Source organism: Oenanthe melanoleuca, chromosome 26 (genome assembly GCF_029582105.1).
Source record: "Oenanthe melanoleuca isolate GR-GAL-2019-014 chromosome 26, OMel1.0, whole genome shotgun sequence".
NCBI lineage: Eukaryota > Metazoa > Chordata > Aves > Passeriformes > Muscicapidae > Oenanthe > Oenanthe melanoleuca.
Genome location: NC_079359.1, coordinates 2,563,883 through 2,578,433, shown reverse-complemented (window position 1 = coordinate 2,578,433; position 14,551 = coordinate 2,563,883). Strand labels below are relative to the sequence as shown.

The following is a 14,551-nucleotide window of genomic DNA, read 5'->3' as shown; positions in this document are numbered from 1 at the left end:
GGCTCCTGTCCTCAGGGTGAGCAGAGATTTTGGCTCCTGTCACAGGGTGAGCAGGGATTTTGGCTCCTTTCACAGGGTGAGCAGGGGTTTTGGCTCTTATCCTCAGGGTGAGGAGTTTTGGGGTTCTGTCACAGGGTGAGGGGGGTTTGGGGTCTGTCACAAGGTGAGGGAATGTTCTGGACCAAATAAATAAGAGTTTTGGGTGGTGGGACCCAACTCCCCGAGGCTGAAGGCTCCCCTTGCCCACAACCAGGAGCTCCTTGTGGGCACTCTCAGAGCAAGGGGTGTTTAGTTCCTGTTCCCAAGATGAGGGATGCTCTGAACCAAAAAATTCAGAGCGTTTTGGGTGGCGGGACCCACTCCCTGAGGCTGAAGGCTCCCCCTCCCCACAGCCACCAGGAGCTGCTTGTAGCATCTCATTCTCAGCATGAGAGGGAGTTTTGGCTCCTGTCCTCAGAGCTGTGACGGTTTTACCTCACATCCACACAGTGAGGGATGTTCTAGAACAAGAATTTCAGGGAATTTTGGGTGGTGGGACCCACTCTCCAAGGCTGAAGGCTCCCCTAGCCCACATCCACCAGGAGCTCCTTGTGGGCACTCTCAGAGCAAGGAGGGGTTTTGGCTCCTGTTCCCAAGATGAGGGATGCTCTGGACCAAAATATTCGGGGAGTTTTGGGTGGTGGGACCCATTCTCTGAGGCTGAAGGCTCCCCTTGCCCACATCCACCAGGAGCTGCTTGTGAGCTCCTGTTCCAGCATGAGAGGGAGTTTTGGCTCCTGTTCTCAGAGCTGTGAGGGTTTTACCTCCCATCCATAGGGTGAGGGATGCTCTGGACCAAATAATTCGGGGAGTTTTGGGTGGTGGGACCTGGTCTCTGAGGCTGAAGGCTCCCCCTTCCCACATCCACCAGGAGCTCCCTGTGGGCAGCTCTCATAGCAAGGGGTGTTTAGTTCCTGTTCCCAAGATGAGGGATGCTCTGGACCAAAATATTCGGGGAGTTTTGGGTGGTGGGACCCACCCCAGGCTGAAGGCTCCCCTTGCCCGCAGCCACCCCGTGCACGTGAAGGAGGAGCCAGCCGAGGCGGAGGACGACAGCAGGCCCGTGTCACTGATGGCCACCACCAACCAGAATGTGACGATCCCCGACGACAGGGACCTGGAGGAGGAGCTGCCGGTGGAAGACTTGTCCTAAGGACTCCTCCCTCCGCCCCCGCCGAGGGGCAAACCCTTCCCACCCTCCTGGACGGAGACCCGGCGACGCTCCCACCTCCCCAAGGTGACCTGGGCGTCGTCCTGGTTCTTTCAAGGCACTTCCACAACGCAAAAGGTTTTTTCCTTGGGACAATGACAATGACAACGACCTGTTGCTGCTGGCGTGTCCCTCACGCTGCCACTGCCCGGGGACGGACTGGCCCCGCCGCCACACGAGGAGCAAACCCCCAAGAGCTGGACATTCCCTGCCCTCCTCCCTTGGTCAGTGACTGGTGGACGAGGATGGCAGGTTGGTTGTTGCTGTCCGAAATGGTCCCTGCTGCAGGGAGCCCCGGGGAGCGATGGCAGGAGCCTGTGTCACCCCTGTGTCACCCCTGTGTCACCCCTGCTGTCACCTCTGGCTCTTGGAGCCTCCCCACGTGCAGCTCGTGGGGGAAGGAGCAGCAGGAGCGGGGCTGAGCGCTCTGCAGGGTGAGGGGTTTGTCACGGAGCTGGGATGGACACGGAGCAGCACGGAGGGGACACGGTGTCCCCTGGTCACCTCTGCCTGGCGAGCGGCTGGCCCAGCCTCCCTGAGCCCCAGCTGGAGGGGGCTGCTGGTCCCAGCAGGGCTGACCAGCAGTGCTGAGCACCCCAGCAGTGCTGACCATCAGTGCTGACCATCCCCAGCAGTACTGACCATCAGTGCTGACCATCCCCAGTAGTACTGACCATCCCCAGCAGTGCTGACCATCAGTGCTGACCTCTCCCAGCAGTACTGACCACCCCATCAGTTCTGCCCACCCCAGCACTACTGACCACCTCCAGCAGGGCTGACCACCAGTTCTGACCACCCCCAGCAGTGCTGACCATCAGTGCTGACCTCTCCCAGCAATACTGACCTCTCCCAGCATTGCTGACCATCAGTGCTGAGCACCCCCAGCATTGCTGACCATCAGTGCTGACCTCTCCCAGCAGTACTGACCATTCCCAGCAGTTCTGCCCACCCCAGCAGTGCTGGCAGTGAGGACACAGCTCCCTCCCTCCTGCTGGACGTCAGTGTCACCTCCCAGCCAGCAGGGATGGTCACTGCTCCCATTTCCCTTCAGGGAAAAGCTCCCTGTGCCTCCCACTGCACCCCCAGAGCTGGGGCAGGGCTGTGGTGGAGCAAAGGGGACCTGGGGGTCATCAGAGCTGGCCCTGGAGGATCCCTGTGGTGGCCAAATCTGGCTGTGACCCCCAAGCTGATGGTGGGGGGGATGGAATTCTGCTTTTCATCTTTTCTTTTCCTCATCCTTTTGTTTGCGTCCAGATGGGAAGATACCAAAAGATTTCTAGAGACAGAAGGTCCGTAGTTCAGGTGAACAGATGGTATTCGTGCCAAAAAAAAAAAAAAAAAAAAAAAAATCACACACACACACAAAAAAAATTTAATAATAACGAGAACAACACAACCAAACACCCCTCTTCTCCCTGCTCTTTCTTTCTGGGGTGGTGATGTGGGTACCCTGTGCCAGGCTCCTCCTGGAGCATTGCCAGTGTCCTGTGGTGGTTCTGGGGGGCATCACCTTCCTTCAGGAGCATCCCCTTCCTTGGGAATCATCCCCTTCCCTGGGAATCATCCCTTTTCTTGGGATTCATCCTTTTCCCTGGGATTCATCCTCTTCCATGGGAATCATCCCCTCCCATAGGATTTATCCTTCCCTTGGGAATCATCCCCTTCCCTGAGGTTCATCCCCCTCACATAAGATTCATCCCCCTCCCATAGGATTTATCCCCTTCATTGGGAATCATCCCTTTCCTTGGGATTCATCTTCTTCCATGGGAATCATCCCTTCCCTTGAGAATCATCCCCTTCCCTGAGGTTCATCCCCCTCCCGTAGGATTTATCCCCTTCCCTGGGATTTATCCCATAGGATTTTTCCCCTTCCCTGGGATTTTTCCCCTCCCCTGGGGCTCATCCTGGGGCACAGCCAGGCTGGCTCTGGCTGTCCTGGCACCACCCGGCAGGTTGTGAGGGGCTTTGCTCTGGTTTTTAATGCCAGAAGTGACCCCGAGGTCGCCTCCATCCCTCTCCATCGCCGTTATCCCGGGATGAGGCATTCCCGGGGGTCTGTCGTTGTTGGCATCCCAGGAGCCGCTCTGTGGGCTGACAATGCCACACACGGATTTTTGGGTGGGGTGAGGGTGTCACCTCTCCTCATTTGTCACCCGAGGGGCTCCTGGCGCTGTGGGGTGTCCCCGGGGTGAGCCCGGACTCCCCTCGCCCTTTTCCTTGCCCAGCGCATCCCCAATGCCCGGGTGGCTGCGGGGGTCCCTGTGTCCCCCCTCTGTCCCCCCTCTGTCCCCTCTGTGTCCCCCCCCGTGTCCCCCCGGTGTCTCGGTGTCTCTGCCGTGCCCGAATCCCAGGATTTCCCAGGATTTCCCGGGATTTCCCCGCTCCCCCCGTCCCCCCTCTAGGTGTCACCCGTGCCCGCGGCTCGCGGTGCCGAGCGCCGGGACAGCGCCGGGACAGCGCCGGGACAGCGCCGCGCCTTCCCGGATCATTCCCGGATCATTCCCGGTTCATTCCCGGATCATTCCCGGCTCATTCCCGGATCATTCCCGGCTCCTTCCCGGCTCCTTCCCGGTTCATTCCCGGATCATTCCCGGTTTATTCCCGGTTCATTCCCGGATCATTATCGGATCATTCCAGGATCATTCCCGGTTCATCCCCGGATCATTCCCGGTTCATTCCCGGTTCATTCCCGGATCATTATCGGATCATTCCCGGATCATTCCCGGATCATTCCCGGTTCATTCCCGGATCATTCCCGGATCATTCCCGGCTCATTCCCGGATTATTCCCGGCTTCTTCCCGGTTCATTCCCGGATCATTCCCGGCTCCTTCCCGGTTCATTCCCGGATCATTCCCGGTTCATTCCCGGATCATTATCGGGTCATTCCCCATTCCCGGTTCTTTCCTGTTTCATTCCCCGTTCCCGGCACATTCCCGGCTCCTTCCCGGATCATTCCCGGATCATTCCCGGATCATTCCCGGATCATTCCCCATTCCCGGATCATTATCGGATCATTCCCGGTTCATTCCCGGTTCATTCCCGGATCATTATCGGATCATTCCCGGTTCATTCCCGGTTCATTCCCGGATCATTATCGGATCATTCCCCATTCCCGGTTCATTCCCGGTTCATTCCCGGATCATTCTCAGATCATTCCCCATTCCCGGTTCATTCCTGTTTCATTCCCCGTTCCCAGCACATTCCCGGCTCCTTCCCGGTTCATTCCCGGTTCATTCCTGGCTCATTCCCGGATCATTATCGGATCATTCCCCATTCCCGGTTCATTCCTGTTTCATTCCCCGTTCCCAGCACATTCCCGGCTCCTTCCCAGCTCCTTCCCGGCTCCTTCCCGGTTCATTCCCCATTCCCGGATCCTTCCCGGGCACCAAGGACCCTGCCCGGCTTGGGGGGCACCAACCGAGCCCCCCTTGTGCTGCCCAAGGAGCTGCGAGGCACCGTGGATTTTCCCCATCTGATTTATTTTTTCCTATTTTTCTTTTTTTTTTTTTTTCTTTTTTCTTTTTTTTTTTTCTATTTTTTTCTTTCCCTTTTCCCCGTTTTGTTCCTTTTTCCTCTTCTTTTTTCTTCCTTTTTCTTTACTCCCCTTATGCCCCCTTTTTCCTCTCTTCCTTTTTTATTTTTGCTTTATTTCCCTTATTTTCCTTTTTTCTTTTTGCCCTATTTTTCCTTATTCCACTTTTCTCCCTTCCCTTTTTTTTTTTAATCTTTTTTTCTTTTTTGCTTATTTTTTTCATTCTTTTTTCTTCCCCCCCCCCCCCGCTATTTTTTCCTTCTTTCCCCTTTCCCCCATTTTCCTTTATTCCACTTTCCCCCTCTTTTCTATCCTTTTTGCCTTTTTCTTTTTTCCTCTTTATTTTACCCATTTTTCTTTTTCCCCCATTTTTTTCCCCTTTTCCCCCTCACTCTTTAATTTAACTCATTTTTGGGACAAGTTTACAGCTGCCATGCGGGTTTTATCACCTATTGCTGCTTTATTCCCAGCAAGGAGCAGGAAGGGAGGGAATTTTGGGATGCTCATCCACCCCTCACCCTCCACAGGGAATCTCTGCCTCCATCCAGGCTTTTGGGATTTTGGGAATTATTTTCCCTTTTTGCCAACCCCTCATTGATTTTTTGGGGGGGTTCAGTGGCTGCTCCCCTTTTTTCCCATTCCTGCCCTTTTTGCTTCACCTTCCTTCTCTCTCTCTTTTTTTTTTTTTTTTTCCACCTCCTCGGGGTGTGATTATTTTTTTTTTTTTTAAGCTTTTCCAGAGGTACAAACACTCCCAAAATCCATTCCATGATCCTCATGGATTCAGCCAAAATCCTCATCACCACCCTGAGCATCCCCCAGTTCTGAGAATTCCCAATTCCTTGGCCCCATCCCAACTCCCAAGAGCACTCCCTATATATTATATATATATAAATAATTATATAAATATAAAGGAGGGGTTGTTTTTTTTCCCTTAAAACACAATGCACAGGTTTGGAAAATCCCAGTGGCTCCAGGTGATGCCTTTCCCCCCGGGAATTCCACGATTCCAAAAAGGGAAACGTGCCCAGTTTGATACTCAGGGGTAAATTTAAATTTAAATTTAATTCCTCTTACCCCCAGGTACTGCCTGTCCCCTCCTGCCTCGCTGCCTCCTCCCTCCCCACCCCACTCTGGTTCATTTTTGGTTGGAATTTTCCGGAATTCTGCGAGTTTTACCTCAAATGCTGCGGGAGGGAGGATCAAGGACCAAACACGTGGCAGAATTGTGTGTCTGTATATATTGAGATAGAGATTTTCTGGCTTTCAACCTACCCATACAAATTGTTCTTTTTTTTGGGGGGAGGGTTATTCTGTATTTTTGTGGTTTATTTCTTATTTCTCTCCACCCTTGGGGCATTTCTGTGAGGACCTAAAGGCATTTTTCTGGTATCTCCCACTGAAGGAATCACTTTCCCATGTTTGTTTGTTCTGTTATTTTAATTCCTCAATGATTTCTTTTCCCCAAACCTGGGGAAAGGGGGTCAGAACCCAATGCTGGGAGGGAGGAGCTGCTGGGCAGAGGGGATGGGAGAGCAGCAGCTGAACCTGCATCAAACCAAAGGGTTTTTTTTGCTTTGTTTACACCCCTGGCCAACCTCACACCCCGCAGCATCTCCCTGGATCTTGGTTTTTGTCCTGGAAATCCAGAGCCAGGGGATGGAGCCACGACAGATTGGGGGCATCCCCAGCGCTGCCACCACCTTTTCCTGTTTGATTTGGGGGGGTTTTTTTTGGGATTTTTCCCCGTTTTATCCCCATCCCCGGCGGCGCTGGGTGGGAGGGTGATGCTGGCGAGGTGGGGTGAGGTCCGAGGGGGCGGAGGGGAGGGCGGGTGTGTAAAAAGTGACTCCTTCCCTCCCTCCCTGCCTCCCTCCTCGTGCTGTATAAAGGAAATCGCCTGGCTGTGTATTTGTACTCCGAGCTCCGTGTGTCTGCGTGGGCAGACGGTAAACCCTTGTACAGTAGGTCTAGCTGCATGTAATCTGTATGGACAATGGCATTATAAAATGCAATAAATGAAATTACCTATCGTGCTGCTGGCCTGCTTTGCTTAAGGTTTTTGGGGGGAAAAAATTCGAAAGAGTTTTTATAGAATTTATGGAATTACTGGGCTCTGAGATCTGTTGTCCTGGTGTGAAGGGCAGGTGTCTGCCAAGAAAGGCAGAAGAAATGGAGAATGTAAACCCCTCCCTCCAAATTATTATCATTTGGAAATTAAGGGGCTCTCAGGCAAAGATATGGGAATTAGGAATAACAGTTCTTTACTAGGAAAATTCAAATAGAAATGCAGTATTACACAGAACAATCCCAAACCCTGCCAGAGTCAGAATCCAAGCTGACACCCGTCAGTCAGTCAGGGTGTTGGCACAGTCCCATTCAATGGTGGCTGCATCCTCCTGCAGGGGCAGATGTGGTTCAGCTGGAGCAGTGCTCCTGGAGAAGGTGCAGTTTCCTCTGAAGCTCCAGGGATGATGTGCAAAGGTCTGGCTTTCCTCTGGGATCCAGTGGCAAAGGCTGCTCTGGTGTTCCAAATGTCAGTTTTTCTCTGGGTAGGAAAGGCTTGGCTCCTCCCCTGGCTGGAGCATCTCCCAGTGGGATGATGGAATTTTATCAGCCATGCCCTGGGACTCAGTGGCCATGAACAGGAGATATCTCCTGGAGGGAGGATGGGCTGTGGGAAGATAAAGATGATTGCCCAGCTGGTTTAAAGATGGCCCATGAGCAGATAATGTGTGCCAGGAGATCAGGGGCACTGGGACAGAATCCACATTTCTGGCCACATCAACCCAACACATCTGTCTGTGACCCCCAGCTGGAAAATCTCCAGGGCTGGAAACTCCATCACCTCCCTGGGCAGCTCCTTCCCAATTCCTGACCCTTTTTCAGTGAGGAAATTCTCCCAGAAAATCCATCCAGGAGCAGTGACCAGCCTGGGAAGGAGAAGGGGGGAAAAAAGTGGCTCCATCAGTGTTGGGGTTCCAGTTCCCCCTCCCCAGCTCTTCCCAGCCCCTAAATGTTTACTGGGAGGATTGGTGGGGATGGGATGGGATGGGATGGGATGGGATGGGATGGGATGGGATGGGATGGGATGGGATGGGATGGGATGGGATGGGATGGGATGGGATGGGATGGGATGGGATGGGATGGGATGGGGCAACAGCAGCCCCTGCAAAAGGATCTCCTATTCTCCAGGTGTCCCCATCCCCTCCAGTGTCCCCTGTCTGTCCCCTCCCAGTGTCCCCTGTCTGTCCCCTCCCCGTGTCCCCATCCCCCCCAGTCCCGCAGCTCCCTCAGCTCGTGCCTGGGACCATCCCAGCCTCTGATGGATTTAACACTCGGATATTTTAACTTCTCAACTCGAAACTTTTTTATCCCTTTTTTTTGTTGTTGTTGCTGTTTTTTCTTGGCACGGACGTGAGAGCTCTCCCAGTTTGATTGCAAAACCAGTCTGTGGATCGGAGGGGACACTGGGAACGCTCACCCCAGCCTGGTGCACAACTTCCTGCACCCCAAAAAACTGCTCTTCCCTCAGGGTGCTCCAGAGCCACACGGGTCCCTCCCTTCTCTCCAGCTGGGCCGATGCTTTTCCCAAATCCGTGGGGATTTTGCTCACCCTGATCCAAATCCATGGAATTTTTTCCCACCCAAATCCACAGAATTTTTGCACATCCCAAAGCTTTGCCCCAAATCCATGGAATTTTTTTTCACACCCAAATCCATGGAATTTTTTCCCACCCAAATCCATGGATTTTTTCACACCCTGATTTTTTGCCCCGAATCCACAGAATTTTTGCACACCCTGATGTTTTTCCCTAAATCCATGGGGATTTTGCTCACCCTGATGCTTTGCCCTAAATCCATGGAATTTTTTCCCACCCAAATCCACAGAATTTTTGCACATCCCAAAGCTTTGCCCCAAATCCATGGAATTTTTTTCACACCCAAATCCATGGAATTTTTTTTCACACCCAAATCCATGGAATTTTTTTCACGCCCAAATCCATTGAATTTCTGCTCAGCCCCCCAGGACAAAGTACAGAGTGGAGGGAACACAGGAAATTTTGGGGAAGTCTTTAATTTTTCAATCTTCCAAAGATGATTGTTCACAGGGTCCCCTTTTATTTTTTTTTATATTAAATGTGCATTTCCTTCTTTATCTTTTGCCTTTTTTTTTAATATTAAATGTCCATTTCCTACTTTATCTTTTTTTTTTTAATATTAAACGTCCATTTCCTTCTTTTTCTTTTGCCTTTTTTTTTTAATATTAAACGTCCATTTCCTTCTTTTCCTTTTGCTTTTTTTTAATATTAAACGTCCATTTCCTTCTTTTCCTTTTGCTTTTTTTTTAATATTAAACGTCCATTTCCTTCTTTTCCTTTTGCTTTTTCTTAATATTAAGCGTCCATTTCCTTTTTTTTTTTTTTTTTTTGCCTTTTTTTTGCCTTTTTTTTTTTTTTTTCTAAATTATTTACAAAAATAGCTCGTGACTCATCAAAATCTTTCAGCAGCACAGTGGGGTCATTCACTGCAGACCCGGCCAGGCAGGCAGAGCCTCCTTCCCCCACCAGAGGAGGTTATTTTATTTTATTTTGTTTAGAGACTTTGTGTGTGAGCTGGGACTGGGGAATTCTCCACAAATCATGGGGTGATGGCTCAGACCCCAAAAAAAACCACGGCACGGCCCCACCTCACTCCGGGGCTGTTTCATTCCTTGTTTTCCAGGATCACACCAGTTTTCTTTTATTTATTTCTTTTTTTTTCTGCGGAGGGATGGATGCCGGGAATGTTGCAAAACCCTCTTTGAACCCAAAGTCGGGGATTTAGCGCTAAATCCTCGCCGGAGACGGGAAGGTCAAAGAGGTTTCGATTTCCAGCAGATCCAGTCTGGGGGATGGGGAGATGTGGGGGAACCACGGGTTTTGGGGTGTAGGTCTGCGGGTTTTGGGGTGTAGATCTGTGGGGGTTTGGGGTGTAGGTCTGTGGGGTTTTGGGGTGTAGGTCTGTGGGGTTTGGGGTGTAGACCCTGAGGGTTTTGAGGTGCAGATCTGTGGGGTTTGGGGTGTAGATCTGTGGGGATTTGGGGTGTAGATCTGTGGGTTTTGGGGTGTAGATCCTGAGGGTTTTGGCGTGTAGGTCTGTGGGGTTTGGGGTGTAGATCTGTGGGGTTTGGGGTGTAGGTCTGTGGGGTTTTGGGGAGTAGGTCTGTGGGGTTTGGGGTGTAGGTCTGTGGGGTTTGGGGTGTAGATGGGTGGGGTTTTGGGGTGTAGGTCTGTGGGGTTTGGGGTGTAGACCCTGAGGGTTTTGGGGTGTAGACCTGTGGGGTTTTGGGGTGTAGGTCTGTGGGGTTTTGGGGTGTAGGTCTGTGGGGGTTTGGGGTGTAGATCTGTGGGTTTTGGGGTGTAGGTCTGTGGGGTTTGGGGTGTAGGTCTGTGGGGTTTTGGGTGTAGGTCTGTGGGGGTTTGGGTGTAGACCCTGACGGTTTTGGGGTGTAGATCTGTGGGGTTTGGGGTGTAGGTCTGTGGGGTTTTGGGTGTACATCTGTGGGGTTTTGGGTGTAGATCTGTGGGATTTGGGTGTAGACCCTGAGGGTTTTGGGGTGTAGATCTGTGGGGTTTTGGGGTGTAGGTCTGTGGGGGTTTGGGGTGTAGATCTGTGGGTTTTGGGGTGTAGGTCTGTGGGGGTTTGGGTGTAGACCCTGACGGTTTTGGGGTGTAGATCTGTGGGGTTTGGGGGTGTACATCTGTGGGGTTTTGGGTGTACATCTGTGGGGTTTTGGGTGTAGATCTGTGGGATTTGGGGGTGTAGACCCTGAGGGTTTTGGGGTGTAGATCTGTGGAGTTTGTGGTGTAGGTCCTGTGGGGTTTTGGGGTGTAGGTCTGTGGGGTTTGGGGTGTAGGTCTGTGGGGTTTTGGGGTGTAGGTCTGTGGGGTTTGGGGTGTAGGTCTGTGGGGTTTTGGGGTGTAGACCCTGAGGGTTTTGGGGTGTAGACCTGTGGGGTTTTGGGGTGTAGGTCTGTGGGGTTTTGGGGTGTAGATCTGTGGGGTTTGGGGTGTAGGTCTGTGGGGTTTTGGGGTGTAGATCTGTGGGGTTTTGGGGTGTAGATCTGTGGGGTTTGGGGGGTAGATCTGAGAGTTTTGGGGTGCAGATCTGGGATTTTTGGGGTGCAGATCCAGAGGGGTTTGGGGTGCAGATCTGGAAGGTTTAGAGTGCAGATCGAGGGGTTATGGAGTGCAGATCCGGGAGTTTTGGGGTGCAGATCTGGAGGTGATGGGGTGCAGGCAGGCCCGGGGGGTTTGAGGTGCAGATCCAGGGGATTTTAGGGTGCAGATCTGGGAACTTTGGGGTGCAGATCCGAGGGTTTGGGGTGCAGATCCGAGGGTTTGGGGTGCAAATCTGGAAGTTTTGGGGTGCAAATCTGGGAATTTTGGGGTGCAGATCCGAGGGTTTGGGGTGCAGATCCGGGAGTTTTGGGGTGCAGATCCGAGGGTTTGGGGTGCAGATCCGAGGGTTTTGGGGTGCAGATCCGAGGGTTTTGGGTGCATATCTGGGAGTTTTGGGGTGCAGATCCGGGAGTTTTGGGGTGCAGATCCGAGGGTTTGGGGTGCAGATCCGGGAGTTTTGGGGTGCAGATCCGGAAGTTTTGGGGTGCAGATCTGGGAGTTTTAGGGTGCAGATCCGGGAGTTTTGGGGTGCAGTTCCTGGAGTTTTGGGTGCAGATCCGGGAGTTTTGGGGTGCAGATCCGAGGGTTTGGGGTGCAGATCTGGGAGTTTTGGGGTGCAGATCCGGAAGTTTTGGGGTGCAGATCTGGGAGTTTTGGGATTGCAGATCCGGGAGTTTTGGGGTGCAGTTCCTGGAGTTTTGGGGTGCAGATCCGGGAGTTTTGGGGTGCAGATCCGAGGGTTTTGGGGTGCAGATCTGGGAGTTTTGGGGTGCAGATCCGGGAGTTTTGGGGTGCAGATCCCGAAGTTTTGGGGTGCAGATCCAGGGCAGCTGGCGCCCAGCCCCTGCTCCCCCCGAGCCGGGAGCTGCGAGCGCCGGGCCGCGTTTACTTTGGCGGCGGCGGCGCCGGGAGCGGAGCCGGGTGCCAGAGTTTGTGAATGTGGGTCAGAGCAGTCCCACACCTACAGGAACCGCCTTGTTTTCCCAAATCCGGCCAGATCCCGCTGCCTTCCCCGGAGCAGCGCAGGATGAGGCTGGGTGGGATCGCGGGGTTCACTCGGACTGAGCCCCTGCTCAGGCTGCTCCTTTCCATCGTCCTTTCTTCACAGTTACATTTTGGAGAGAAAAAAAAATCCTTAATTTCAGCGGACTCTTTTCAGTGTGCTGAGCAAGCCGTGACCCCCTGGACGCAGCGAGGGTTTTCCTGCTCCCCTCCATCCCTGGAGTTTTCCAGAGCCAGGATGGGGCCGGATTTCCACCCAGCCCACCCAGCCCCAGCGAGGGCGGGCAGTGGTTGCTGCTCCATCACTGCTGATGCCAAGCACCAGCACGGATTTTTTTTTTTTTTTTTTTCCTGGCTGTCCCAATGCCCGTGGCACAGGTGGCACCTGAGCTGCTCTCCAGGCCCAAAATCCCTGTAAAACACTTCCCTGATGGCTCCCACCGTGCTGGGGGCTGCCAGCTTGGGGAGCCCCAAACCCAGGGCTGCACATATCCTGGACCCCCCAAAACTGTCATTCAGCTTCCCCATTACTCTTTGATTTTTTTTTTTTTTTTTTTTTTTTTTTTTTTTTTTTAGGTTATTAAGCCAAGCTGTCATTTCAGGGGAAGAGAGATGCTCATCTCCACCCATCCCTGAGCCGAGCACCAGCACCCAAACTCCTGGCTCTGTTCTCCCCTGGCAGAGCCAGATCTGCACTCCATAACCCCTGGATCTGCACCCCAAAATCTCCAGATCTGCACCCCAAAACTCCCAGATCTGCTCCCCAAATACTCCCAGATTTACTCTCCATAGTCCCCAGATGGCTCCCACCATCTCCAGGCAATTCCAGCCCTCCTGGGCTCCCTTTTCTCATCCATCCATCCATCCATCCATCCATCCATCCATCCATCCATCCATCCATCCATCCATCAGCAGAGCTGAGCCCCCCGGTCTGTGCTGTCCCTGCATTAAAAATCCCCCTGAGAACCCAAAATCCACCAGAGCAGGAGGCTGGAGGGACACAAAAGGGGCCAAATAGCAATGGGTGATAAAAGCCCCTTGGCAGCTGTAAACTTGTTCCAAAAATGAGTTAAATAAGAGTGAGGGGAAAAGTGGGAAAGGAAAGGGGGGAAAAAATGGGGGGAAAAGAAAAAAGGATAAAAGGAAACGGAAAAAATAAAAAGGAAAGAGGGGAAAAGTAGAATAGAGGAAAATGGGGGAAAGGGAAAGAAGGAGAAAAAGGGAAAATAGAGAAGAAGGAAAAAAAGAAAAAGGGACCGTGCTGACACAAAAGGGGCCAAATCCAGGCCGGGATCAGCTCTCAAAATCTCCCAAAATCTGCCGGTGGGGCGGATTTCCCAAGGAGGGACATCGCGGAGCCGCCGGGACAGCCCTGCCTCGGGGATGGAGCTCCCGGGAAATCCCGAGGGTCAGGCGGCTTCGTGACTCCTCATTCCCACCTCCCGAGCGCTTCCTTCCCGTGCGACCTCAGAGCCTGTCCCTTGTCCCTGCCGGGCCGCGCTGGGGACAGCGGTGGCAGCAGGGCTGTGGCATCCCCTGGCGCCAGCCCCGCTCTGCGAGCACGGAGCCGAAATTCCCAAATAAAATCCAGTGCAATTCCAAAATTGCAAAATCCAGCGGGGGGAGCTGACCCCAGACCCGCTCAGCGGGGAGGGCATGGTGACAAAGAGACAGAGTGGCAGTGAGACAGAGTGACAGTGGGACAGGGTGACAGTGGGCAGTGGGACAAAGCGACAGTGCCACTGTCACACTGTCACTCTGTCCCGCTGCTGCTGCTGCTGCTGGGCCGGCTCCAGCTCTCCCAGGGGTGCTTTGCACGCTGGGCTCTTAAACACAGGAAAACGCCGCAGTGGGATTGAAAACAACCCCGCAAACATCCCACCGGCTCCTCGTGACACGGTGACAAATCCCCGTGGGGCCCTGCGGGGACACGGCAAAGCCTGAACTCCGGGCTGGGTGTGCTGCTGCTGCTGCTGCTGCTGCTGCTGCTGCTGCTGCTGCTGCTGCTGCTCCAACCCGGATTTCTCTGCACTGTCAGGGCTGCTCTGGTGGCGGTGACACGGTGACACGGTGACGCGGTGACACGGTGACGCGGTGACACGGTGACACCGTCACCTCCCAGCCCAGCAACCCCAGGCACCGCCCCAGGCACTGAACCTCATTTTCCAGTCGGGGAAACTGAGGCAGGGAGGGGCGGGGCCGGCAGAGGCCACGCCAGGAGTCGGGGACTTTATAAAGTTGTCTCGTGGCTTTTCTGCGTGGGAGAAAGTGGAGACGCTGCAGCAGGCACCCGGGGGGCTCAAACGCCCACCCGAGGGGTTCCACACACCATCCCAAAGGCTGAAACACCCCCAGGGAGGTTCAAACACCCACTTGAGGGGTCCAACACCCACCCGGGGGACCCAAACACCCACTCAGGGGGCTCAAACACCCACCTGAGGGTCCAACACCCACCCGGGGGACCCAAACACCCACTCAGGGGGCTCAAATACCCACCGAGGGGTCCAACACCCACCTGGAGGGTCCAACACCCACCCGAGAGACTCAAACATCTACTTGAAGGGTCCAACACCCACCCGAGGGTCCAACACCCACCTGGAGGG

General features: G+C 53.6%; 1 protein-coding gene across 2 annotated transcripts in view; it reads left to right on the top strand.

Moving 5' to 3' along the window:
- The window catches only part of FOXP4 (forkhead box P4), a 70,970-nt gene extending 68,367 nt beyond the window's left edge, over positions 1-2,603 (top strand). For both annotated transcript variants that reach the window (XM_056511603.1, XM_056511602.1), the window contains exon 17: positions 1,048-2,603. In XM_056511603.1, the coding sequence (XP_056367578.1) occupies positions 1,048-1,192 (145 nt within the window). In that variant the 3' untranslated portion in view covers positions 1,193-2,603. The remainder of the gene's footprint in view (positions 1-1,047) is intronic.
- Positions 2,604-14,551: the final 11,948 nt, after the last annotated feature.